General features: G+C 36.0%; 1 protein-coding gene across 1 annotated transcript in view; it reads left to right on the top strand.

The window, feature by feature from the left end:
- Positions 1 to 27,265, top strand: part of SNX13 (sorting nexin 13) — a 36,820-nt gene that overhangs the window by 6,564 nt on the left and 2,991 nt on the right. The window contains exons 7-20 of the mRNA XM_009699157.1: positions 477 to 615; positions 1,139 to 1,227; positions 2,360 to 2,459; positions 5,769 to 5,962; positions 7,530 to 7,634; positions 9,154 to 9,286; positions 10,020 to 10,057; positions 14,689 to 14,758; positions 16,921 to 17,093; positions 19,788 to 19,895; positions 20,775 to 20,885; positions 22,136 to 22,297; positions 23,506 to 23,577; positions 26,042 to 26,187. Coding sequence (XP_009697459.1) covers positions 477 to 615; positions 1,139 to 1,227; positions 2,360 to 2,459; positions 5,769 to 5,962; positions 7,530 to 7,634; positions 9,154 to 9,286; positions 10,020 to 10,057; positions 14,689 to 14,758; positions 16,921 to 17,093; positions 19,788 to 19,895; positions 20,775 to 20,885; positions 22,136 to 22,297; positions 23,506 to 23,577; positions 26,042 to 26,187 — 1,640 coding nt within the window. The remainder of the gene's footprint in view (positions 1 to 476; positions 616 to 1,138; positions 1,228 to 2,359; positions 2,460 to 5,768; positions 5,963 to 7,529; positions 7,635 to 9,153; positions 9,287 to 10,019; positions 10,058 to 14,688; positions 14,759 to 16,920; positions 17,094 to 19,787; positions 19,896 to 20,774; positions 20,886 to 22,135; positions 22,298 to 23,505; positions 23,578 to 26,041; positions 26,188 to 27,265) is intronic.

Here is a 27,265-nt window from a genome sequence, read left to right as displayed (position 1 = left end):
CCCCCCTTTTAGGTTATGGTTATGTTGTAAAATATTTTGAATCCTTTTGCTAATTCTGTATCTTAAGAAGCCATTACATTGGGAGCATGTACACTTGGAAGGGACCTTGGTAAAGCTGAAACTTTTTCAGTGGTCTCACCAGTTTCTGCCTGCTTATCTAGGGAGATGGGTAATAGCAGAAAAAGGTTGGTGGGTTTTGGACAAGATCTTCATTGAGTACGTTGACAGACTTTTCATGTGTCTTTGTTGTACATCTTGAAAACAGAAAATGATGGTATGAAATAGGTTTTGACTGTGCATGTTGCTTCTTTCTTGGTACATGTAAAATTTTAGTATCAAAAGGAAGGTTTAGAAGCATTAAAGTATTTTCAAAATGCCACTTTGCAGTGCTGTATCAAAATAACTCACTTAATGAAGAATCCTGTCATGTGCTTTTAGCTGTTTTGCATTATTCACACTGTAAAACTTTGTTTCAGATTCGTGATTCCAACTGTAACTATGAGGCCTTTATGAATATTATTAAACTAAGTGATAATATAGGAGAGTTGGAAGCAGTGAAAGATAAAGCAAGTGAAGAACTGCAGTATCTTCGATCTCTAGATACAGCGGGAGATGGTTAGTGCTGTTTTGTTTTACAAAATATCACATACATTTACCAGCATGATCTCTGAAGAATATTCCAAAAATTTAGAAAATAGAAACTGATGCAGCATAGTATAAGATATTTTTATTTAAAAGATAGATAAATTATATGTGAAGTGTTAAAACTTGAATCTTCATAAGTGTTTGTTTTTTTTTGGGTTTTGTGTTGGTTTTTTTTTTTTTAAATATAGACCAATTGGTTAGGTGTGTATACTTTCATTGATTTTAAACTTACCTGACTGGTGGTTCTGAATTTCAGTAATATTAGGTATTAATGGGTAGATGGTTAACAGTTAATCTGAAAAAGGAAAGAGAAAAATATTTCTTCTTCTTCACTTCTATCAATAAGGTATTTAAACTCAAAAAAAGCCCTTCTCTTCAAAGCTGATGTGTTTTGTATGTGATGTCACTTTTTGTGTGATATTTTTAGAGCATTTCAGAACAAGAGTTAATTTACTCATCTGCATTGCTTAATTCTCTTTGTTTTTGATTTCAGATATCAACACTATAAAAAATCAAATAAACAGTTTATTATATGTTATTAAAGTATGTGATTCGAGAATTCAGAGGTTGCAGTCAGGAAAAGTAAGTGGTTTAGATTATTTTTATTTTTTTTTAGTTCTGAAAGCATGAAGTTGCAAATGACTGACTAGTTTGGTCTAGCTTTTTAAATCTTGTGCTTTGAAACATGACTTGAATTATGCAATTATAGGAATACATTATACAACTGAAATAAGTCTTGTATTTGCAGTTCAAGTACAGAATTCACATATTTAGAGGTTTTTGAATTCTGGCTTTAGCAGTTTAGATAGGTCATCTTAAAACTATTCTTACTGTCTCAATACAACAGTTAAAACAAAATGTTACATAGATACAAAGCATCTTTGTGTTTAAACACTTAGATTCAGTTCTTTTTTACTGCTCCAGTGCATACCTTGTATGCCTTAAGCCTAGTCTTTGGCAAAGATCTCTCTTCTTGCTGATAAAGGTACCAGTTGCTGATTATTTTGCAACACCTTGTAGACTCCATGTATTGCCTTTTGTTAGACATATTTACCTTTTTAGTTCAACGAAAAGGCTAAGACTAACTAGATGTTAAATTTTAGAACCTCATGTTGTCCTGTTTGCTTGTTTTGTTTTATATTTTGTGGTTGGCAGAGTCAGTATGTTTAACTTTGCTTAGTTTCTGACTGTCTTAATTAGACCTAGATGCGGCTCCAAGATAATGTCATCTTGTATGTATTAATGTACATATTAAAATGATGAAGTATTCTACAGCTGGACCCAGAAGCATTACTGTAATACCAAGAAATGTAATATTGACAAGAGCAAGTTGGATAGAGATGAATTTAAGTTGTGGTGACCTGCACCCCATCAAATGCTGAAATTAGTTTATCTTGTTAATTCATTTTCATGCTACTGTCAGTGAGGGATTTGAGGTTAATTTGACCTGTATAGTGTTACATGAAGTGCAGTGTTAAAAGCCAGCTTCCCATATAGCAGAAATCATCCATATTAAAGGCAAATAGTTACGAGAACATGACCTTATGATCTAGATCTTCACTTATTAAGAAAATAACTAACCGTTGAGAGGTGACTTTGTTATCTGTAATTACATAAATGATTTCTTATTACACCTGCTTTGTGGTAAGTAGAAGTTTTAAAAGCTAATTTTAAAAAAATAAAGCCTATGAGCACACTGAACTTTGTCTTACAGGAAATAGATACTGTGAAACTGGCAGCAAACTTTGGAAAACTTTGCACAGTCCCTCTGGACCATATTCTGGTAGACAATGTTGCACTACAATTTTTTATGGGTAAGTGTTAATTTATCTGAGTTTTTTTATTTATAAAGAATATGCCAACTCACAGGACTGTACACTTGAAATTGCTAAATATAGGTGTCTACTGAGAGCTAAATGTGTATAAGCCCCTTGCCAGAGGGAAGCAAAACCATTTTTGCAAATCAGTATGTAATTAACTGTTGAGAACACCATACTCAGTACTTCCAAAAGCTTGTATCAAGCTTGTTTCAATACTGATCTCTCTGTAAGACTGTTCTTACAATGTTTCTTTGTTTGTTGCTTCACAAGTTTGTTCGGTTTAGAGCAGAATAATTGCAAGAATTGCTTAGAGGTTTGTAATTGGAATGACTCTGAAACTTGCTGCAATCATAGGTCTTACTTTTGCTGGTCTCACTGAAGCTAATGGAACTAATGTCTATAGATGTTAGACTGAATTTCAGAGGATTACAAGGCTACTGAAGGTTGTCTATTGGAGAAGCTAAAATACAACAGTAATTTATGTATTACTTTACGTTTATCATAGATTCTCTTCTGTAAATTAATTGGGCTGCTGATGTCATTACTGAGAGTATCCGTCAATTTTGTTGTTGGTGGTAGTCCTTTTAATGCAGTAGATGGAGATACAATACAGCAGAGAGAAAACAGTCCAGGAGGTTCCTGGAGTGTGTGGAAGAGAACTTCTGACTCTGTTGGTGAGGGAGCCAACTAGAGAAGGCTTCCCACTGGACCTGATCTTGCGAACAGAGAAGGACCTGTGAGTGATGTGATGGTTGGAGACTGGCTTGGGCATAGTGGTCATGAATCGATAGAGTTTTGGATACCTGGAGAAGTAAGGAGGGGGTCAGCAGAACTACCACCTTGGACTTCCACAAGGTGGACTTTGGCTTGTTCAGGAGCCTGGTTGATAGATTCCCTCAGGAAGCAGTCCTTAAGGGGAAAGTGGTCCAGGAAGAGTGGACATTCTTCAAGAAGGAACTCTTAAAAGTGCAGAAGCAGGCCATCCCCGTGTGCCAAAAGATGAGCCAGCGGGGAAGAAGACTGACCTAGCTGAACAGAGGGGTTTGGCTGGAACTCAGGAAAAACAAGAGAGATTTTATGACCCTTGGAAGAAGGGACAGACCACTCAGGAGGACTACAAGGATGTCATGAGTTTATGCAGGGAGAAAATTAGAAGGGCCAAAGCCCAACTAGAACTTGATCTGGCTACTGCCGTAAAAGACAATAAAAAATGTTTCTATAAATCCATTAGAAACAATAGGAGGGCCAAGGAGAATCTCCATCGTTTATTACATGCGAGGGGAAACAGAGTGACAAAGGATGAGGAAAAGGCTCAGGTACTTAATGCCTTCTTTGCCTCAGTCTTTAATGGTAAGGCCAATTGTTCTCAGGGTACCCAACCTCCTGAGGTGGAAGACAGAGATGGGGAGCAGAATGAAACCTCCATAATCTCAGGGGAAATGGTTAGTGACCAGCTACACCACTTAGACACATGGGGCTGGATGGAATCCACCCAATCAATGGTACTGAGGGAACTGATGAAAGTGCTTAAGCTACTTTTCATCATTTATCAGCAGTCCTGGCTAACCAGGGAGGTCCCAGTTGACTGGAGGTTAGCAAATGTGACACCAATCTACAAGAAAGGCTGGAAGAAGGATTTTGGGAACTACAAGCCTCACTGCCATGGAAGCTTGTGGAGCAGATCATCTTGAGCACCATCACACGGCATGTACGGGACAACCAGACAATGAGGCACAGTCAGCACGGGTTTATGAAAGGCAGGTCCTGCTTGACTGACCTGATCTCCGTCTGTGACAAGGTGACCCACTTAGAGAACATCCACAGCCTTTCCCTCATCCACTACCTAGACTTCAGTAAGGCCTTTGACACCATTTCCCACAGCATTCTGGAGAATGTCGCTGCTCATGGCTTGGACAGGTGTACACTTTGCTGGGTAAAAAACTGGTGGACCCAAAGAAAGGTGGTGAATGGAGTTAAATCCAGTTGGCAGCCAGTCACAAGTGGTGTTCCCCAGGACTCAGTATTGGGTCCAGTTCTGTTTGATATCTTTATCGATGACCTGGACAAGGGGATCAAGTGCACCCTCAAGTAAATTTTCAGATGACACCAAGTTAGGCGGCAGTGTTGATCTGCTTGGGGGTAGGAATGCTCCACAGAGGGATCTGGACAGGCTGGATTGATGGGCTGAAGCCAACTGTATGAGGTTCAACAAGGCTCCGTGTCAGGTCCTGCCCTTGGGTCAGAACAACCCCATGCAACGCTACAGGCTTGGGGAAGAGTGGCTGGAAGGTTGCCCAGCAGAAAAGGACCTTGGGGTGTTGGTCAACAGCCAGCTGAACATGAGCCAGCAGTATGTACAGGTGGCCAAGATGGCCAAGAGCGTCCTGACTTGTATCAGAAAGTGTGGCCAGCAGGACTAGGGAAGTGATCATCCCCGTGTACTCAGCACTGGTGAGGCCGCACCTCGAGTACTGTGTGCAGTTCTGGGCCCCTCACTACGAGAAAGACCTTGAGGTGCTGGAGCATGTCCAGAGAAGGGCAACGAAGCTGGTGAAGGGTCTGAAGCACAAGTCTGATGGGGAGCGGCTGAGGGAGCTTGAGTTGTTTAGCCTGGGGAAAAGGAGGCTGAGGGGAGACCTGATCGCTCTCTACAACTACCTGAAAGGAGGTTGTAGTGAGGTGGGGGTTGGTCTCTTCTCCCAAGTAACCATTGATAGGACAAGAGGAAATGGCATCAAGTTGCACCGGGGCAGGTTTAGATTGGATATGAGGAACAATTTCTTCACTGAAAGGGTTGTCAGGCATTGGAACAGGCTACCCAGGGAAGTGGTAGAGTCACCATCCCTGGAGGTATTTAAAAGGCATGTAGATGTGGTGCTTAGGGACATGATTTAGTGATGGACTTGGCAGTGCAAGGTTAACGGTTGGACTCGATCTTAAAGATTTTTGCCAACCTAAATGATTCTATGATTCTATGCATGTGATTTGTTAGAATTCCGGTTTGAACTTCCTCTCAATTTGTGTCATGCTGTACAAGCCTGTTACATCCACACAGTAATGGCGGTTTCACTTTTTACGTGTGAGTTTTAGGATTCAGTGCTTAGTTCCTAGACTTTGCTCCCAATTTTGTTTACTGATTATCACCAATATGCACATAATAGTTTTTATTTTTTGACTCTAGATGACAACTATTCTAGATGTAAAAGCAGATCCTTGAGTTCCATGTGTAATTAACATCATAGAGAATTCTTATTTTAAGATGCACAAGGATAACTATGGTTATGTGGTGGCTCTTTTCTGTAGATTACATGCAGCAGACTGGTGGCCAAGCACATCTGTTTTTCTGGATGACAGTGGAAGGGTACAGGGTTACAGCACAGCAACAGCTGGAGGTACTTCAAAGCCGGCAGAAAGATGGAAAGCATCAGACTAATCAAACCAAGGGTCTATTAAGAGCAGCTGCATTTGGAGTTTATGAGCAATATTTATCAGAAAAGGTAGGAATAACTTATTTTTGTATTATTTGGACCTTATTCTTTGTACAGATGCTTCTTTGGCAGTTATGGCTATGTTAATATGAAATGGATGTGATGTGGCACAAGTTGTTTACAAGTTGACATTTAAGCTATTACTTGCGTAGCTTCTCTGTCATGTGAAGCAGTAAGAAAATGTCTTCCTCTTTTTTTTTTTTTTTTTTTTGTCCCCTCTCCATTTAAGAAGGCTCATACTGGCACTGACTGTCTTGTCAAATGCACTGAATGTGTTTCCTCAGAAGCTGACTTTCTAGAATAGAAAAAAAACTAGAGGAAATGTGAAGACAGAATAAGAAATTTGGTCCCTTTGTGTATGCTGTCCTTTCTACTTTCCCTTCCTTTTACTCTACCCTCCACCACAGCTCCCCCTTGAGAGATGTTTTTTTAAAAAATACAACCCAGTATTTGTACAAACTTGGATTAAGGTTGCATTTGTGAAATGCAATAACTTCCTGTGCCTCTCTACAATTGTCTATGTAAATTGCTCAAATATCACCATTGGGTATCTTTCAATAGGCTAAACTTGAACGCCTACAGTAGTCTTGTAATAACAAAGTCTTCTGTGAAATGAAACATTTGTCAATGTGTATTAACAAAGCATCTTTGTTCTGAGTTTGTGTATACTTAAAAATCATCTCTCAACTCACTCAAAAACTTCCCTCAACAAATTATCCCCTCAAATATCTTTTAATGCTTTTCTTTCCACATTATTTCTTTCACTTTGATTTTTCACCTCAATAGTCCCTCAACATGGTGGACTGTACAGAACTTGCTCTGATGGGTTTTTCAGGTGACTGACTGCTCATCAGTTTGAAGTCAGAAGCCATCTAACCCTAGATTATTCAAAAGCCAAAAAACGCAGCCTCTCAGCTGTGCTATCAAGTGAGCCATGTTGGGTCTGGTTCAGTGCTGACTCCCTGTCTCTGTTAGAGAAAATGGGGCAAATGTGTGAACTTGGGCCCATCTAAAAAAATGCTTGACGGGCAGTGGTTTGAAACATGTCATACCAAGGAATGACTGGGAACCTGATGGCTGGTATAGTTAGTATGCTGGTAGCTGTAATAGAGTCTGCATAAAAAGCTAGCATGATTACAACTACTGGTAATCTCTTCAGAAATTGGCAGAGTTGACAAACTCTTAGCCTTTATTCAAAGGATTGAGAACTTCATCCATTTACTTTCTTACTGAGTGGTTCTTCATTTCTGAATCTAGATCTTTCTATTCATAAATAAAATCTGGTTTTAAGTCTGTGTAAATTGGTTTAGATATTGCTTGAAAATAATGTGCATAAATTGTTTTTGAGGTGATTCTTAGTTGTTAATCCTGAAACTTCTGAGTTTTAATGCAAACTCTGAAGTTAGTTTTCTGGAGAGGAGGGGGTCTGACTCCTGTTGTGTGTTCTAGACAGTTCTAGAGATACTCGTCAAGAAGAAATTTAGTTTACTTAGAGAATTGCAGAATTGTACTGGATTTGTGAAAGTAGAAGCTTTCTTGTTTTTATGCTGTGAAAGTTAATTTGGATCTCTGATAGGCATCTCCAAGAGTTAATATTGATGACAACTTGGTAGCAAAACTGGCAGAAACTCTGAACCATGAGGATCCAACACCTGAAATCTTTGATGACATTCAGAGAAAGGTATACCCTGTTCATTCTGTATTGCATAAGAACTGTTAATACTATATAGTATTAAACATCACTGCAAGCATTGAAAAAGGAGAAGGAACTTGGGTATCTGAAACTTAAAACCTGTTTTACCATTTTCCTATTCTGTAAAAATCATACTCTAAATTGCCAACTTCTGCTTAGCCGTATGTAGCTGATAGTTTTCAAAGCAATAGAACAGTAGGTATTCTGTATGAAATTAATTATGAAGCACAGTTTAGAATTATGGGATTATTACTTGTGTTTATACATCAATTTAAGAAAAGTGCCTGTGTGTAATAATGAAGTGGTACAATTTTGGTCCAGTTTTAGCTCTCTTTTTCAAAGGTGGATGTGAGCATGTTATAATATTAAACTCTATATCTCTTTCTAGAAGTTAATTTGACTGTTCTGTTTCTGCAAGCTTGCACAGTACTCCGCAGCACTCAGAAACAGCAAGTGCTGAAGCAATTACGACCTGTACGCTTAGACTTTATCACTTAAGTCTAATATATATATTTTAAAAAAGTGAATGATTAATATTCTGGCAGTGAATTTTATACCTACTCTGAGAAGTTTTTATTTTAGCTCGTTAACTTAATGTTCTCATTCATGCTAAAAATTAGTGATATGAACTGTAGAACTTAGGATCACTCTTGTATTGTAGGCCCACATTTAAGGCTAATGAAAACACCTTGTGAAATCTGCATTGCTCAAAGTAGGTTACGAGGTCCTTCTCTGTGATTTCTACTGAAGAGCATAAATTTCTCATGTGTTACAAAAAAAATTACTTCCTCAGACCTGCATGAAATTTTCTTCTATTCTTACTGGGTGATAGCACTTGTACCAAGTGTTGCATGAAAAAAAATCATTAAAATATTCTGGAGTTGGCATGAATATCCAAACATTATGAATTAATTCCCACTACATATAGATACATGTGTGTATATGTATATAAGCTGTCACTGTACAGGCTCTGTAGATAACTTTTTGAGGTGGTGTGGTTAAATCTGTGGGTGGTAGGGTTATACTGTATTGGCTGAACTGGAAATTTTCAGGGAAGTCGTATGCAGTGTCTTCCCTCCCTTCCTTTTCCTCTTCTCACCTCTCTCCCGAAGTGTTTGCAGGGTTATGTTTGTAGTTTATCAACGAAGAAGGACTCTGAGAGATAACCTGTTGTAAAATGGGTAAAGACCAAATATGTTTATAGTGAAATTGGAAGGGTTAAGAGGAGAGGAGGGAAACATTTACAGTTAATATGCTACTTCCCTTCCTATACATGTGTGTTAGATATTTTCTGTGTTATACTTCTAGCACAGTTAGTTCTCATGACCTTTCCGTTAAGTAAGCCTGAATTGAAGTATCAAACTCACGTTAGGGTTTTAAAGGAAACCCAGGGACACATAATAGAAGTCACAGATATGTGTTGGTCAAGTAGAATTTGTGAAAGCCTGTCTGATTAATTAAAAAATGTGAAAAGGATTTCTAAGGTTGGCACTTCTATTTCAATAAGGTGTATGAATTGATGCTGCGAGATGAAAGATTCTACCCTTCGTTCAAACAGAATGTGTTGTATGTGCGCATGTTGGCTGAGCTGGATATGCTGAAGGATCCTAGTTTCAGAGGATCAGATGATGGTGAAGGAGGTGAGCTCTGTATCTGTAAGGGGGATTTCCTGGGACCATTCTTTTTTCTGCTTCAAAATGGAAATAAGAAAATTATCCACACTGTTCTTGAGAAATCAAAAAGTTCCAGTAGTATCTTTGATTTTCAAATTAATGTTTCCTCCTTGTGCTTTTTTTTGGAAATTGTTTTAGGAGAAAAATAGTCAAACTTTATTAATCTCATGTAAATTTTTTGTCAAGTCTGGGTAACAAGTGTGTTGCTAAAATAAAAATGCGTCTCATTCTCATTTGTTATTAAAATATTTGAGGTTCTTCAATGTATTGAGTTGTTTTAATACTTAACTGTATTCATCTGGAAATAGAAATTGAAAGTACATAGGAGATGTGGCTTTTTAAAGCAATTAAAATCATTCTTCTCATTAACTGAAGTACAAATCTAATGGAAATTGTTTAGCTATTAAACTGACTCCTTATTGAGGCAATTTCATGTGGTGATATGGGCTTAAAAAGGAATGTTCTCTGGAGTATTTATTTTGTACCTATAGCTGTATAAACTTACTTACATTTCTCTTTAGGTGTCTTTATTGGAAACTTGAAGTACTTATTTGTTGGGTGCAACATTTTGCCCAATGCTACAGTTGTCCATTATTTTCCATAATGTTTTGTCTTTGCATTTTTCTTTCTTGTGTGTGGCCTTACATTGGAGAAAATTATCTAACCTGTTTTATCCTTTCCTCTTCCTCATTGCTCCCAGAATCTTTTAATGGGTCTCCTACTGGCAGCATAAATCTGGTAAGTGCTTGGATTATTTTTTTAATTATTTTTTTCTCCCTAGCAGTATGGAAAGTGTTTTAAAATAGTTTAAATCTCATATGTTGGAGGTTTTCCTTCACTGCAGTTTAATTTCTGAGAAAGTTCTTGAATCAAATTGAAACACACGTTAAGGTATCAATTAATCTGTAAGATAAAACTGTCCCTTTTGTACTTTCCCCTGTGTTTAATGAAATTTTTCATTGTTTCTTACAGAAACAGTAATAATCTATAGTTAATTTATGCAAAGCATACTTTCTTATCCCTGTTTGTTTTTTTTAAATAGACATAAATTTGGAGTTAGATAATAACTGGTAAAAACAAATCCTTTGAACTGAAATCTTGAAGGATTAAATTCAGACAGACTTACTGTAAAATGAGGCTGTAAAATGTAGATTGTCCTAGGTTGATTGTTGTTTGGTTTTTTTGACTTAAGGCTTCATTTGGAAACATAAGGCTCAAGTTTATTCAGAATATGAATCTTTGTTTTCTATACTGAACAATTTCAAGTTCAATTTTTGATATTATTTTTTTAAGCAATTATTGATTGGGTCAGTTTGTCAGAAGTGTTTCTTTGTTACATGAATGTACCTAAATATTTGAAATATGCTTCTGCATGTAGTAGTGGTTGTGTGAGTATGAAGAGAACTGTATAATTCTACCAGACTTTTTCCAAATAACCTGTCCCACATAGATCTTACTAGGTTTAAAATGTTTTAAACTGAAAATTGTATTGCAGGCTTTTTTAAAAAGGAAAAATCATAAAAATTTTGACGTATTTCCTCCCCTCCCTCTTACTTGTTTTTAAAATGAAAATTGTATTGCACATTTTAAAAAACTTGTTTCTTTAGACTATATGTAGCTGAGCCACAAGTTACGCAAGGTTCAGTTGGGCATTATGAAAGTATTTTTCCAAATCTTTCAGTTTTAGAAAGGTTTGCAATCTGCATGCAATTTCCTGGCTTATGTGATTCATAGACCCTTCTAATTCATTCTTGGAAGATGCTGTAGCTCTTTAGGAGTTCCAGTGCATTGGTTAGATCATACTTGCATGCAGAGGAAGAGAGTTTATTTTGTAAAGGAATACATTTAACATAAATGTAAACGTGTTTCCTGTGGGGGTGGGTTGTTTGTTTATGGGGGGTTTTGGTTTTTGTTTGTTTTTCTCTTTTTTTTTTTCTTCTAGTTTTTGTTGGAGTTTTTTGTTTTGTTTTTTAAGCTGGGATTTTTTTCCTGTTTTCCTCTTGTTTACATTTTGAAATACAAACAAAAGGGGAGGAGGTCAGTCAATACAATTTACACAAACTCCTGTTAGATACAGAAGGAAAACTTAATTTAACCACATTTTTTATAAATTTACATACAATTCTGGTAACGTTTCACGTTTCAATTCTTTTAATTGACTAATCTGCTAAGACATGTGAAAGATCTTTTTAAGTACTTTTTCTAAGAACGTTCTTACATATCAAAGCCATATTTTATGCATGGGGCTTTGTCACTGCAGTGGCTATTTGGCTAGTAGTTATCTGCTGCTTAGTTTCATGTGGCCTTTCCAAACTGAGATAGAAAGTCTTAAAGCCTTTATCAAGCACTGTTGCAATACAAATAGATATTTGCATGGGACACTTCAAAGTCTTGATCTTTTTGTTTTTGTTGTGAAAAGGGTATTTGCAGAAGGCTACATTTATTATATTTGTAAAGAGTAAAAGGTGTAATAAAGCTCTATTTATGCAGAAGAACTTTTGCTTTCTGTAGTCTCTATTGTTCAGGGTTTTCAGTGCTTTTACAGGTGTCTGATTGCTGGTAGATCAGTTTTTCCTGACTGAATTCCATGTCAGGAGTAAATTTCTGTACACAGAGTTTAGCTCCCTTAGTCAGTTACATGAAGAAAAATAGACCTTGGAAAGGTTACTTCAAAGGTCAGGGAGTTTCTGCACCTTTAGCTAATGACAATGTATTAAATAAGATTGGGTTGTGGTGCGGTATTTTTGCTTTTTAATTAGCTTGTATTCCTGTGAACATACCTAATGTCAAAGATACTAGGTCACATTGAATACAAACTGCCTGCTGTGTTATTTGTTCAAGTTTCAACATATCATTTACTCGTATTCATTGTTGCTGTATAGTGCCTTGCCACAGCAGTTGAGTGTTTGCTAAAGTTTCTGTTATAAAATACATTCCCTGCAGTTTATACTTTCGCTGTAAGAAACTATTTTAAGATTATTTGGAAGAGAGGCTCAAAACTATCTTGAGGAAAAGTTGTTTTACAAAAATATTTTCTTAATTTCTACCTTTGAATTTGACACATTAATCTACTGTATTAAACAGTAGGGTATATTTTGAGGGTATAAAACCATTGTAAATATTTACAGATTCTTACAGATTTCATCTAAGTGGATCCATAATGTGAGCTTTACATATTGCTTTTGTGTTGAGTAAATAGAAGGAGTTACACAGGTGTTATGTATCCAAGGCCTTGAATGGCAACAGAATTGACTGAACTGTCATTAGTGTATATATCAACTTGAACCCCATCATTTATCAAGAAGAAAACTGAGCTGTCAGATTGGCAATGGAGGCAGGAAAACAAGAAATAATGATGCTTTTTAAAAAATACAACACTACCTTAATGTCAGTATTTCACAGCAAACAAAATATTAGAGTGACTGACTGTTACTTGTCGTCTTTAATAACATCCTTTCCATCTTACTCATAATCAAATCCTAGAGCTCTCAGAATATCAAGCACTTATCCAAGCTTCCACCATTGCCTGCCGTTCATCCGTCTCAGGTGATACTCTGCTCCTAAATTTGGACAGTGCAATATAGAGCACACCTTACAGGGTTATTGCTGTCCAAGGGTGACTTGCTTAAGAGTGGACTAGGCCAGAGGAAGTCTAACCCTATGTCCAACAATGACCAAAAGCAAGTGTCTAATGAAGATCATAGGAATGGTCCACTTATGGTGATGCTTTACCAGCATCCAGTAACTTACAGATTTGGGAATTCTTGAGATAAAGATGATATCTGCTCTCAAAATATTTTTGCATGAATTCATCTGTTGTATCATTGAACAGACATAAACTTTTAGCACTATAACGTGCAGTGGCAAAACAGTTTTCCCAAATGGGCTCTTCATTCTTCTACCTCTCTTCAATCTAGGACTTTTGTACTGTAAGTCTACAAGCTGCATCGTAAGATATGTAGGAGACTCCTTACTGCAATACATGTTAAAACATATTTAGTGTGTTCAGACCTTTTTAACGATGCCATTTATTCAGTATCTAGACTCTATAACAAGAACGTTATTTCCCTTGCCTTTTATAGTGGGTTTTTAAGCAGACACTGATGGAGGTGGCCGAGGCAGAGAAGAGCTGTTCCCTCTAGAGAGCTTGGGAAGGAAGGACTGGAGTATTATGTTGGGGTATCTTGGAGACGATAAAGATTCAGATGAAGAAGGGGCAAGAGCAGAGTCTTTAAATAATTTATGTTTTCAAATCCAACCTATCTTTTGATTGTAATCATGTAAGATTGGTTTAAGCTTAAGGAAACAGGGGAGTTTAGAAACTTGATTAATTTATATTGACGTCTTAGTTTGACACAGGTATGGCACTGCTACCCAGTAAGTCCCATTCTAAGTAACTTTTTGTGGCCAACTCACTATTAAACTGTCTTGGTTAAATTCTAGAAGATAACTGATAGCCATATATTCATTTCTAATGTGTATCTTTGAAGAATTTTGGGGTAAAATCTATAAAGTAGCTGGGATCACAGTCTCTATGAATTCTACTTCAGTAGATCTGTCTTTGTTTTTTAACCTGGTAGTTTAAGATTAGGATTATATGTGTAGTGGCCCGTCCTTTGTTTCTTTCAGTTGCATATTGAAGTTTTTTCACCCAGCAATCTTGCAGGATTTTATGTTAAATCTTAGTAGTCAGATGTATTAATTTTATGTAATAGCAAAGCTTCTGTAAAAGACCCGTTAGGCTTCTTTTGATCTCAATAATTACTAAATAGAGAGACAGAGTGTTAGCCATCTGAGGATGTGTCTGTTCATTTTTTATGAGGGAAAACATTTCTGAGAAAAGCATTTGTTGGTTTTTACATACAGGAGAGAAATTATTCAAGTTCTACTGTACTGTAGCTTTTGTGTAGTGCTTTAAGTCAGTTGAAAGAAAACAGAATGGTATAAAGATAAACCCAAAAGCCCTGTTATACAACATCTGTATCTCCACAGTTGTTTGGGTTTGGTTTTTGTTTGTTTTTTTTCTTGCTGTTTTAATGCTCAGTAAAAGACTATTTGTAGCTGTACTTCTATTAGAGTTGAGATACCAAATGAAAGTGGCAAATATGTTAAAGTGATCACAAAACTATGTGAAACTGGTAGGGGAAATGAAGGGCCCTGCACTCTGTGTAGAAGAAAGGCTTTAGTAACCAGGTGATACAAACACTTCTTTGCGTTGTCACAGTGCATTAAGCTATTCTTTTAGTGTAGTGAACTGAAAGTTTGAAAATTAAATAGATGAATAAAAACATCTCTCAAATGAGATGTATCTATGATCTTATTCTCTCTTGCCTGTTTCTTCCTTTTCCCCGCTCTCCCTCACCCTGCAGTCCTTAGATGACCTTTCAAATGTCCCTTCTGATGAGACAGTTCAACTCCATGCATACATCTCAGATACTGGTAAGTGAATCTGTTATGATGAGTGCTTACTTGTTTTCCACCATTTATTTTGAGTTTTTTAATATTACGGGCCCTTGAAATCCTAATACTTTCATTTTTTTAACCTCATAAAACATTTGAATTCATGTTTCCCATGGAGTTCTTTTAGTGGAAATCCTTACGGAATTGGTGCTATGGATCATAGACTATATATCTGTACTTAAAATGTGATTGAATTTTTCTTGTTTATGGTAGTATTATTTTTCTGATCTCTGGAGAATCATACATTAAACTTAATATTGAGTAGCGTTTATTTTAACAATTTTTTAGAGAACAAATTCTGAAAGCCCTCTCTCTTTTTCTAGTCACAGAATTCTAATTCTTGACTATTTACTTCTCTTACTATAATATTTTCCCCTATTTTTTGGTACTTCCTTATTGACTTAGCTTAATTTAAGGTAGTGACTTCAGTCTTTACAGTGGTGGCACTTTTGGTTATCTTTTTAAAAGATTTGCCTAATAATAAGCTAAAAATTTTTATTACGTGATAGTAAGTAACAAACTTCTCCGAGATTATTTGCAAATATTCTAGTTAGATGGGATTACACTGGATAATTCTGAATTGGTCTTCAGATACTATTTTTTTTTTTGGTAGATTTGTTTATGCGAGAAACTTAAATCTGTGCATTTATGTAGCAGACACATGAGCTGTGAGCAAGAATTGAACTACTTGACATTTTAATTAAGTTCTGTTACTCCAACCCAGTGTGAGAGCATGGCACAATTCAAGTCTTGTGTAGTCAGTTCTCAGAGAAGGGGAAAAATTCCTAACTGTAAAAGTTAGGAATCACAATTTTGGTTTTTTTATTAAAATGATGTGATTTTTTTTTCTGAATTAAACCTAGAAGTTTCATTGTTTAGATCTAAGAAAAAAGGTAAACTTAGAACCACAGAAATTATGTTAAATTTATAGTCTTGATGGCAGTGTGTATTGATAACTGTTGGGTTGACTGTCAGAATGCATAATACTCCAGTTGAACCAGGGGATATATACAGGTTCATATTGTAAGATGGATGTCTGGGTAAACTGGATGTCGTCTTCCTCTTCACCTCATGTTTGAACAAGAAATACAAGTCCCTGCTTTCTGGATGCTACAGGCAGTAGGTGCATCTTGCATCTGTGTGCAGGCTCCTTTCCTCTGCCACTTACTACTGTTTACTGTGCTTGTGAGGTGTATACAAGATCTTCTCCGTAATCGTTGAGGGTTCACCTTGTCTTGTGTTGCAAAATAAATACTGATTAAGAGGCTACGACATAAGGAGCGTTGGGGACAACTTCTTTCTTTTTCTGCCGCTTCCATCCTGAAGTGGTACTCCTAAAGGTGCAACTTTGCAGTGCCCCTGAGATGTGGTCTGGTGGCTGCACGGCAGAGTGGTCAACATGAGTTTAGAGGATAGAGCTTGCTCAGCATCTATGGGGCCAGGGTTTCCCAGCTCCATTCTCTCAGTAGTCTTTTGGCAGCATCCTGGATACCCACTCTTTTCTCTTTGGGTTCAGCACTCAACATTCCTCTGGGGGTAGGTGTCAAAGAAAAGATGCACATACAGAATACATACATATGTGTATACATATAGTTTCTGTTGACTTAGTGTGTGGGGGGTATTTTTATCTTACAGTTAATAACAAACTGCTGGTTAATAACAAAACCAAATGCTTACAGCTTGCTAGCATTGTCTTGTATTTATAGATTTAATTTTTTTTTTTTGATGGACAGACTTTTGCAATATGATTGGAGTACTTTGCAGACTGGAATTTCTTCTGGTTTCACAGTTGTCTTTCACCCCTGTCTTGAGTTCTTTAGGTTAAAATTTTTTTTTAAAATATCTATTCACTATTCTTAAAAGTTGAAACCTTTTCTATTCTTTGTTTATGTTTTGCATGTCAGTGAAACTTGCCTAACTTTAAGGCTGCTTAATCTCTCTATTTAAGTTTACTTAATAAATTTCTGGAGGGTACCGCTTATACAGTGTTTTGGATAAAGGGATGGCTTACTCTTCTGCTTGCATGTCCATTTTTGTCTTTCAAGTCTGTCATTCCAGACATTTCTTCACTTCACGTTTGTGTCCTTTGGTCTTCCTTCTTTCTGTTTGTTCCTTTTTTATTTTTGTTTTTAAACTACTAGTCTATGCTGACTCTGACCCATATGCTGTGGCAGGAGTGTGTAATGACCACGGCAAGACATACGCACTGTATGCTATCACAGTCCATCGGCGAAATCCAAACAGTGAAGAGACATGGAAGACATATCGACGCTACAGTGACTTTCATGACTTTCACATGAGGATCACTGAGCAGGTAATTAATCTCATAAAAATCTTTTAAGGTTTCTTTGAAAGGTGCTTTTTCTGTGTGATGGTATGACACGAGTATTGGCTTTCTCAAAGTGACTTAAGATGTAGAGTTAAAGCACTCTATTATTGCCCATTAAACTATGGTTTTTTACCTTTTGTATCATACGTTATTTGTACTGAGCAGTTAACAGATGCATGTTTATGTAGTTTAGTACCTGATTGCTATATAACTGCCCTAACAAAAGGAAATGGAACTTAGAAAGCTCCCCCAACCCGTTTGCTTAATTTTACTTAAAAATATTGGTATGGAAGCACTATTGGTCTTGAACAGTGGTGTATTTCACTTGTTGTGTTTGTCACAGAGATTAAGAAAAAAAACCCGAGCTTGGGAAATAGGTATTTAGGTTTTAAGTAAAATATTAAGGATCAATGGGGTCTTAAAAGGGACGGCTGTTGGCAGTTCAGTGTACTGCTAGACAGTCTGCCTTTTATTGCTGTACTTGTATTCTCAGACTCAACCCTCCTGAAATGAAAGATCAAAAAATATAAACTTGTAATTCACTAGCTGGTACAAAGTAGAACTTGCTGACATGAAAAAGTGTTGAAAACACAGTGCTTTTAAAAGAGGAGAGTGAAACGCTTTTAAATCAAAACTTTAGAGAAATCAGATTTGACTGCATAGCCTTTGAACTAGTCGGAAGTGTTGGATTATATCATTTTACTCTGTTATTAAGACAGGCATAGAGAACAAATTCTGTGCAGGTAAGTTAGCATTGTAGATTCACAACAGTGGTAAAAATGGAAAAGGCTTTATTAAAAAGCAAACATTGTGTTGAATATTTGTATTAATTCTAAACAAAGTTGGACTTCTGTTTGAATTTCTGATTATCTTAGTATGCTTTCATTAAACTTGAAATACCAGGTTTTGCACTCATCTTCAAATGGAATGATTTTTTTTTTAAAAATTAATTCACTGTTTTGAAGAAGCCCTGATCTGTTGAAGCAAGTATGAGTCCCCCCAGATCTTATACTGAGTTAATATTTTGCTCATATGGGGCAGTCATTTAAAACTGATGTACCAGTAAATAACTAGAAAAAAATGGCAGAAGGAGAAACTTTCAAAATACGAAAGCTCAGAAATTTTTTGTTTCTGAATCTGATTTCTTTGAATTTACAGAAAATGGGAACATTATCCTAGAACACTAAGATTGCAAAAAGTAAAGAAATTCTTGTGCTTCATTGTAGCATCTCGGAAACTCCCAATAATTTTGCTTTGTTTTGTTAATACAGTAGACATTCCTACTGAGTTTATGGGCACAGGAATGTCACTGGTACATTGAACACCCTTCTTGTTTGCTTGTCTGAAACATTCTTTTATTGACATGTTAACAGTAAAGGTTAGAATCCTTTATTTAAAATTAATAGGAAGGACGGAGATTATTGTTTATGTTTTTTGGAGAAAATAGGTACTTGATCCAAGATGGAATTGAAGTTTGCTATGTATAGTATCTGTATGAGCTTTTTCCTTAAAGTACTGAATAGATTCACAGCAGTTTCTTTAGTCAATAATGTAATAAATATAGTTTGAAGCAGATACCTATATTTAAAATAGAAGCTGTTCTTTCCTTACATTGCTTCTGTTTAGACACAAGTATCCAACTGAAAATGAGACTTGCTTCTGTTCAGTTGCTTTCCCACATGACCTATTTGCAAGGGAATGGGATTTGTAAAGTCTGAAAGAGTTATTCTTTGATGCTTCCTACAGACCATAAAAGTTTTATGAGCTTTGTGACCTTCCAAAGTTTAACGATATCTTTGCAAAAAGACACCCCACAGGGACTGAATGGAGTCAATCTCATTAAATCTAGTGTTCTCTAGGGAGAAAAGGATACAACCTTTTTCCAGATTGTTTCTTAAAGTCTAGATGCTATACCTTTCTCTCTTTGCCACCTTAGGATTATTATTTATTATTTACAGGAAATCTGGATTCTATATGTGGATAATCCTGATTCTTCGAGTTTTATTCTTGTCACTTTTTTATTTATGTGCATTGTAGCAAATATGTTCAACCTTCTTAAGTGCTAGGGCCCCTTCTTTCCCTGTTGCTTTCCTGGAACACCCATTCTTTCTGTAAAACTGGAACAGCGGAATGCATGTCAACTACTGCCAATCACTGTCGTTACCTAGAGACAAGACACAGGTGATGGCATATGAAGCATGGTATGATAAGCTATGTGTAAACTGAGTGCTGCCAGCCAGTGCAGGGATAAAAGCTTAATCATTTCCTTAGATTTGATGAGGAGAGGGAAGATGTTTTAGAAAGGCTTGCAAGTTCTCTTGATGTAGTTTCATAACCCTACTAACTTCTGCCCAAATAATAATGGTAAATCTTGAGCCTAAACCTTTTGCACACTATGCTAGTCTGTGTTTCAAAAGTGAGTATCGTGTGTGTGTGTTCAGAAATTACATTTTGCCCTTGACAGTCTCTGGAGAATTTTCATGCATTTATTCTTGATGGCCTGCCTTTCATTTTGGCTTCTCCAAGGAATCAGAGTTCTGGGCTTGATGCAGAAGTTATTTGTCAGCTGTTAAATGGTAGATAGGAATAGGTAAATATAATGACCCCTGTAATTTCTGACTTGTATGGTGATTTGAAACTTTTGAAAACAGAACATAAAATCTTCTCTTTTTTTTCTAGTTTGAAAACCTTGCAAATATACTGAAACTTCCTGGCAAAAAGACGTTTAACAATATGGACAGAGAATTTTTGGAAAAGAGGAAAAAAGATTTAAATGCATATTTGCAGGTAAGCTGTTATGTTTTTTTCGTTGGAATTCTTTTCTCAGAGGTAGAAAATTTGGTAGCATGCTTTTTTTTTAAAAAAAAAAAAGTTGTAGGTGGTATAAAATGGTAAATAGTACACCACAAGAACTTCATATTACCTGATAAATTTGCCTTTTCCTTGCTGTGTTGGTTTATTCTCAGCCAGTTCTGCAACAACTCCTCTGAGCTGTTGAGGTTCCAGCTGTGTTGGTTTTGAGCTCTATGCCTTTAACCTGCTTCTGTTACTCTCATGTTTGTGGTTACTTTCTCTTGTGCTGTTGCATGATTGGTGTGGCACCCACTCTGGCAGTGTAGCAAACCACACAGCTTCTCCATTCAGATAAGGCCTGTATCAGCCCAACTAAAGGAATTCAGCTGTCTTATTTCATAGGGACTTTCTGGTCATTTAGCATTAAAATATGTTGGCCAACTCAATGGTCATGTTAACAGTAAATTATGAAGATGAATAAAACGTTGTGAAATCTGATTGTTCTGTTTATAGAGTGCTAATATTTTTTCCTTTGTGTGAGATAGTGCCCTGTTTTTAATAGCAATAATTTTTCAGTCACAGCTAGGTTTTTTCCTTCTTGGAGTTTCAGAAGCAGTTCAAGTGGTCATAGAGCTGTGTATTTTTCTGTGAGATGCTGTAATTAACATACTAGTTAAAATTACGGGGATTACCAAGAAGCACATTGTTTCCATCTTGAGAATAGTGTAATACTGGAATAAAATTTAGAGAATGAATGAGAAAATACATTGCAAGATGTAGTGTCTTTGAGCATGGTAAACTTTTGCTAAACTGAATGGTATGGCCTTTTTTATTATTTATTAAAAAGCAGCTTTTAAAAATTTTTTTACTCAGCTCTTGTTAAATCCTGAAATGATGAAAGCTTCTCCAGCTTTAGCCCATTATGTGTATGACTTCCTGGAGAATAAAGCCTACAGCAAAGGGAAGGGAGATTTTGCACGGAAGGTAAGAATGTTTTGCACTGTCAAGGGAACTTTAGAACATTCATTAGTACAACGATTGCATTAAACAGAGATGTTGAACTGATATTAAACAGCTATATAACACTTGCAAGTTATTTTGGAAATGAATTGCTTTAATACTTTGTGAGTGGCAAAGTATCTGAGGATACATGGAACTAAGAATTCAGTGGTTTTGTAACAGGTAAATTTATTTGTATAACAAGGAAATAAAATTTTCAGATCAGACACAGTGTATTGCACCAAGACTACTTTAAAAGTATGTTAATTGCAAGTTCCTTTCTCTTAGACATCTGTGACTTTTTTTTTTGTAGTGTCATTCTTTCCAATTTCTTTTTTCAGTTCTTTACTCTGTATTTGCTGCTGTTACCATGCTCTCCACTCTTCAACCCAAAAGATGAAATGCATTTCCCTTCAAAAGCAGCTATTATGTATTTAGCTATTATAACCATTCAGAGTCATTGGTCAAATTCAGAGCTCTGTGCTGTGCATCCTTTTTGTTAAGCCACCAGAACTCTCTTCAGACAAGTGATTCTGTGTTCAGTTGACCAGTTTGTGTGGGCATTTGCTTTGCAAATACAACTATTTCTAAACTTGTAGTGATTTTGATATAAAAAGCATTTGCAACTGTATTGTCACTTCAAGTTGTTCGGTATTTAACAGCGAAATAGTTTAATGTTTATCAGGTTTATGTAATGACTGAGTAAGATTTGATTTCTAGCTTACCAGATTCTTCACAAACTTAACTTTCTAAGAGCATCACACTAGTATTTTGCCTCAGAACTGAATTTAGATTATATACTGAAAGAAAAATTGTAACAGTTTCTATGGAACTACTTTATGTTTTTAATTATACTTGCTATGATATTAAAGCATATTACTGCAGTGCTGTTTAAAAAAGGCATGTTTCATCTGGAATTAGGAAGCTTGGAAGGGAGAAATGACATTGAATGGAGAAGAAAAGGAAAAGAAAAAAGCTAAGAACAGCTGAGGAATGGGAAATGGAAATGACTCAGGAAAAAGACCTGTTGAAAGATGTAAATAGCTACAGTAGCTGTAAGGAACAAGAAATAGAAATGAAAGTGAAGCTAAAACTTTATTTTGTAATGAAGTTAAGCAATTTGAGTTGTTCTTTATGTTATTGTTCTCTGGAACAGTGTGATACTTCTCATAGTGTATTAATATACTGGTGTCCTCGTAGATGATACAATTCTGGTTAAACATCTTCCCCTTCAGATGGACACATTTGTAAACCCACTTCGTAACTCTATGAGAAATGTATCAAATGCAGTCAAGTCTCTCCCTGACAGCCTGGCAGAGGGAATGACTAAAATGTCAGACAACATGGGTAAAATGTCAGAGAGATTGGGACAAGACATAAAGCAATCATTTTTCAAGGTAAGAAAATATTTGGTAGTTACTACATACTAGTAAATGAGTAGGAGATTAGCTATCGACTCACTTAAACTTACGTTGTATCCTATAATGAAGAGTCAAGTCATTAGACAGGAAAGCAATCTGTTTCATACCTATACCCCTTTAATAAGGTTCAGCCGTCATTATACTACAAACATGGAGTTCTCTTTGCTATTAAGTAACGCATTTTAAGATGATACCTACAGACTGTACAGCGATCCTTCTTCACTTAATTCAGTGGAACCACTTGAGAAGAACGAGTCAGAGTCTTATTTTTTTACCAACCATTCTCATAAAGCTAGCTTGCTGCATCTGCTGCTTTCATTAGAAAAAACCCCCACATATATATTTTGAAACTTAGAATAAGGAGATAGCCTCTTTTCTGCTTGTTCCTTGCTGAATTCTGTTTTTAATTAAATTTTCTTTCTGTCTTTCCTGCCATCTTTCCTCATCTCTCATATTCCCAAAATGTAATACCTTAGAGGTGGGGAATGGTAGCATGGCATGCTATCTAAAAGTCCTACGAAAGTAGTAATCTTCCTAACATGTCCTTTCCCTTGCCGCCCTCTTTCTGTGTGTAGCTGTAAGGTCTGTGATCAGTGATTGTTCCATTTTGTGTTACCAAAGCAGTTATATGTGGCAGATGTACAACTGCAACTGACATGACTTAACCCTTAAATCATGAAAGGGAATAATAAATTGGGGGTGAAGTGGGTGTGTTTGTGGGGTTTTGTTTGGGTTTTTTTTTATTACTTGTGAGATAAAATGACTGGCTCTGGACTTTCTCGTTGCTGGTAACTTCCCTGGTGTGTGACTAACAATGTATCCGCAGTTAGGGTCACTGGGAAGTCTGTGACTAGGCAGGACTTAATCAAGAGGAAATACCAGAAGATATATCAGTCCCATATGAATTTCTAGGTGTTATTTGGTTGAAGCGTTAGGCGCTTGAGAAAATATATGTGGATTAAAGGTGTTGATAACTTTGATAGCTATCAAGGAGGATACCTACAGGCTTGATTTGTTGGAAGATGAAAGGACTACCATATATTTATCTGTGGCAGTATGCAACTGACTTTTGACCAGATTTTGGGTTTTTATTTTCCTAACCAAATTGATTATGAAAATTGATCTGATTTATTGGTATTCTGAAGTATTTTTTCCTTCATAAACTTTATCTCTTTTCATTGTAGGTGCCCCCTTTGATCCAGAAAACCTATTCAGATCCTGACCATTGCCGTGTTGCAGCACCAATTGATGACAATGTAAGTCTGACATTTGTCCTTTCAAAGTTGCTTCCTCTAAAGCCAAATTAATGAGTTATTTATTCTGTGTTAAACTGTGTATTTATTGTTTTCTCATATTATACTAGGCAGTTACAAACAGTTATTAACATTTTTTAAAAAGAAACTTCTATGCTTCCTTCGAAAATTAACATCTTTGTTAGTACTAAAATTGTTTAAACAACAGTGGATAACTTAGAGTGTATATGCTGCTACTTCTGTGTTCTGTTCAAAGATAGTATGGTACCAGACTGTTAGCATCATTTCAGTCAGCATTTTATAGATTCTGATTTCTGATGCAACCTTTTAAGGAGCATTTGTTTAATGGATCAGAAGTAGTGTTTGCTATGTTGCTGTGGAAAACCACCTTCAGAATGTGTTCCTAAAGAATAAACTTCTAGTATGTGGATAACCTAAAATGTATACAGTAGTAATATTAGAAACTGGAAAGTGAGGTTTAAGCTCTTTATGTTATCATAAACTATGGTATTTTGATATTGTTTTGATTGAAACATTGATCGTGTATGTGAATACAACTGGAAGAAAACTTTTATCTCTCAGTAGGATAGAAAGGCCATAAGATTATCAGTGATTATATGCAATTTGCTATGGTTATAAACCTGCACCTGTTCTGCCCTTCACGTTTCGGGTTTTTTGGTCACATCAAAGCATTCCAGTTTGTCTTCCTGTGCATAACTGCAATGATGGCTGGGTAGATGTATTTTTGCTCAGATAACATAGCTTTGAGTTCTGGGTTTTGTTTTCCCCCATGATTTTTCACTATATAAGACTGTATCCCTAAGTTTGTAATTACAAATGTAACTACAAATATCTTTGATAATCCTGAGGCTTCTGTGTTGCACAGGCAAACCAAAATAATACCATTCAAGTATATGAGCAGCTTCTCTGCAAATATTTCATTAATCTTCTGTAGAATGAATGGAAGCTACAGTTCTTGATAGCTTCTAAGTTAATGTACCAAGTGTTTCTGAAAGGCAGATTTCAAATGTTTTAAAACCTTTCAACTCTCAACTGCTCTTTTAAAGTGCATTGTTCATGACTTACAGTCACTAAATCAAACAAAAAGTACAGCGGTTTGAATGAAATTTTATGTGGAGAAGCAGTACTGTAAAAGTGGGGCATGGATCTGTAGAATCTCCAGCTTGATTATGAATCCCCTGTCTGTGTTCCAGTTTATATATAAAGATATACTTGTGTAGTCCACCAAAAAAATGTCCATGTAACTGTGAGATCTTGCTACTTCTTCCAGTGTAGGATTAACAATACAGTGCAAACTACTACTCTTCAAGGTAGAGCTGTATCAGATTTCGAATACAAAACAAAATTCTGAATGTTATGCTTAGACTGTAAAAAATACTAATTAAAAAAACCCCAAACAAAACCAAAAACAAAACAAACAACCAAAAAACACAAGAACAGGAAAAGTTTATTCAATCCTTAAATAAATCTTGCTGAGGATACAGTAAGATTTTAATTTTATCTTCATCTTCTGTAAAGTTTAAATAATGAATCAGTCAAATCTAATTCATTTGTTGTATTTGAGATAAATATTTGTGGTCTCTTGTGCAATACAATTGTAACTCAGAGTGCTATCTTTTTCTGCAATAGCTTAACAATATGTAGGCTTGTATTTTGAGAAGCTGCTGTTTCTGTAAGAGAAACATTAATAACAACTAAGATGAAAATCTAATACTTTCACACTACAGAATTTAGTAAACTCTCCCTCAGATTTTAATATTTGAAAAAATGTTGATAGTTACTGCAAGTACATGCCATCCATCTTTAAAAACTTTTACATAGTTACTGAATCCTCTGTTTTAGAATTTCTATGAAAGTTGTTTTTTGTAAGCCAATCTGTGTAACATCTTCTATTAAATAATTAAATGATGATGCTTTTCTTAATATACAAGCATAAAAGCACTTAATAGCCCTGCAAGTTAGAATGGCATCTAAATAAAAGGCAGTCCATTGCAGTGAAGTGTCATTGTTCTTAGGAGGTTCTGAATTTGGCACAGTGCATCCATAAGAAAAAGATGCCAAAGAAAAGCTCCTTCCCAATATTTTCATGTTAGGCAATGGGAAGCACAGCTACCAAAGGAAGAGGTCAGGGACAGTCTCTCTCTTTAGGACATATTTACTTGTATTAATTTTATTCAACTTTGGTGAAATAACTGTTTCTTCTTGTCTTATTTTAAAAATTCAATGGGTTTAAGCCTAGTTTATATTCTAATTTTCAATCTTACTTTGATATTAGTGATGTTACGAAAGATTTAGGAAAGATTTCATATTACAGTAAAATACAGAGTGAAGTGTTTCTGTCATTGTTCTGCTGTCAAAGCATTTGACCTGTGAAGTAGCTACTAAACCTGTAGCTTTATTGAACTGAAATAAAAGTTTACTGATTATACTTTTACTCGGTGGTCAGGTGGATGACAATATTCCGCTGAGAGTAATGCTCCTCCTTATGGATGAAGTCTTTGATTTAAAGGAAAGAAATCAGTGGTTAAGAAGAAATATAAAAAATCTGCTTCAGCAACTTATTAGAGCAACATATGGTGACACAATTAATAGGTACTGCTTTTCTTATATAGAGCAATCATGTGAGTGCTTGGTATTACGAAATTGTTGTGGTTTAGATCTGCATGCATTCCCCTTCAAAGAGTATCAGTAAAACCAGGTACAAATGTGGTGTAAACTGGAGATAAGCACAAATGATTGCTGGAAGACAAATTCCAGTAACTTTTACATGCCAGAGAACTTCCAAAAGAGCTTTCACATATCAGCAAGAGTTCACATTTCTGTAAATGTAACTTAATACTGATGATATCTATACTTTTTGTCTGGTGTTTTAAACTGTATCTTTTGTTATTAATAGTATTGATTACTTTCTGCACAATTTCAGTTTACATCTCTTTTGATGCCACAAATGATACACTGGCACACTGTCAAATTATGTGAACTGTACTGAGTTGCTGTGTTGTTTTTACGCTCACACTTTATAAGATGGAGAGGGGGGCAAAGGAAGGGACAGGACTGTTCTGGGATCCATTCTGCCCTGCCATGTTTGCTGTAATTCTCCCTTTTTCATGCACATGCAAAACAAATCTGTACTGCTAAATAAGTTATGTTTCTTGCCTTCAGCTTAGAAATCTACTGTTTCCAGGCTTTGCCTTCTAATAATTTGTTTCTGAAATGTAAATAAAAATACAGAACAAAAAAATTTCTGGAAACAGTATTGGCACTAAATTGTCACTTTGGATTCGTGCCGTGAATCAAAACCATAATTTCTGTTAGGTGAGAAGTAGTTTCCTATTATTTTTTCAGGACAGTCCTCACTGTATCGTTACTGTTTACCCTTCACAAGTATATTTGTGAAGTTTTCATCATCGCTTTTAAACACATAGACAGTTCTTGTGCCAGTAGTGATGCAACCACGTAATAATAATAGCACTGGGTCTTTTTCAAATAATTCCTCATGGCCTGGTGACAATTATCTTGAGACCTGTGCTTCCAAAAATACGCTGCCCTGTTGAACAACTGAATACTTTTTGCTGTTTTCAGATTGTAGTATAATTAACTGAGTTTGTGCACAGGCTGCTGCTTGCTTATTGCAGAGATGTGTGCAGAACTATTTTTGCTTGTGCATTCG

Source organism: Cariama cristata, unplaced genomic scaffold, assembly GCF_000690535.1.
Source record: "Cariama cristata isolate BGI_N322 unplaced genomic scaffold, ASM69053v1 scaffold15324, whole genome shotgun sequence".
Lineage (NCBI taxonomy): Eukaryota > Metazoa > Chordata > Aves > Cariamiformes > Cariamidae > Cariama > Cariama cristata.
The sequence above is the reverse complement of the archived record's forward strand: the minus strand, read 5'-3'. Positions and strand labels throughout refer to the sequence as shown.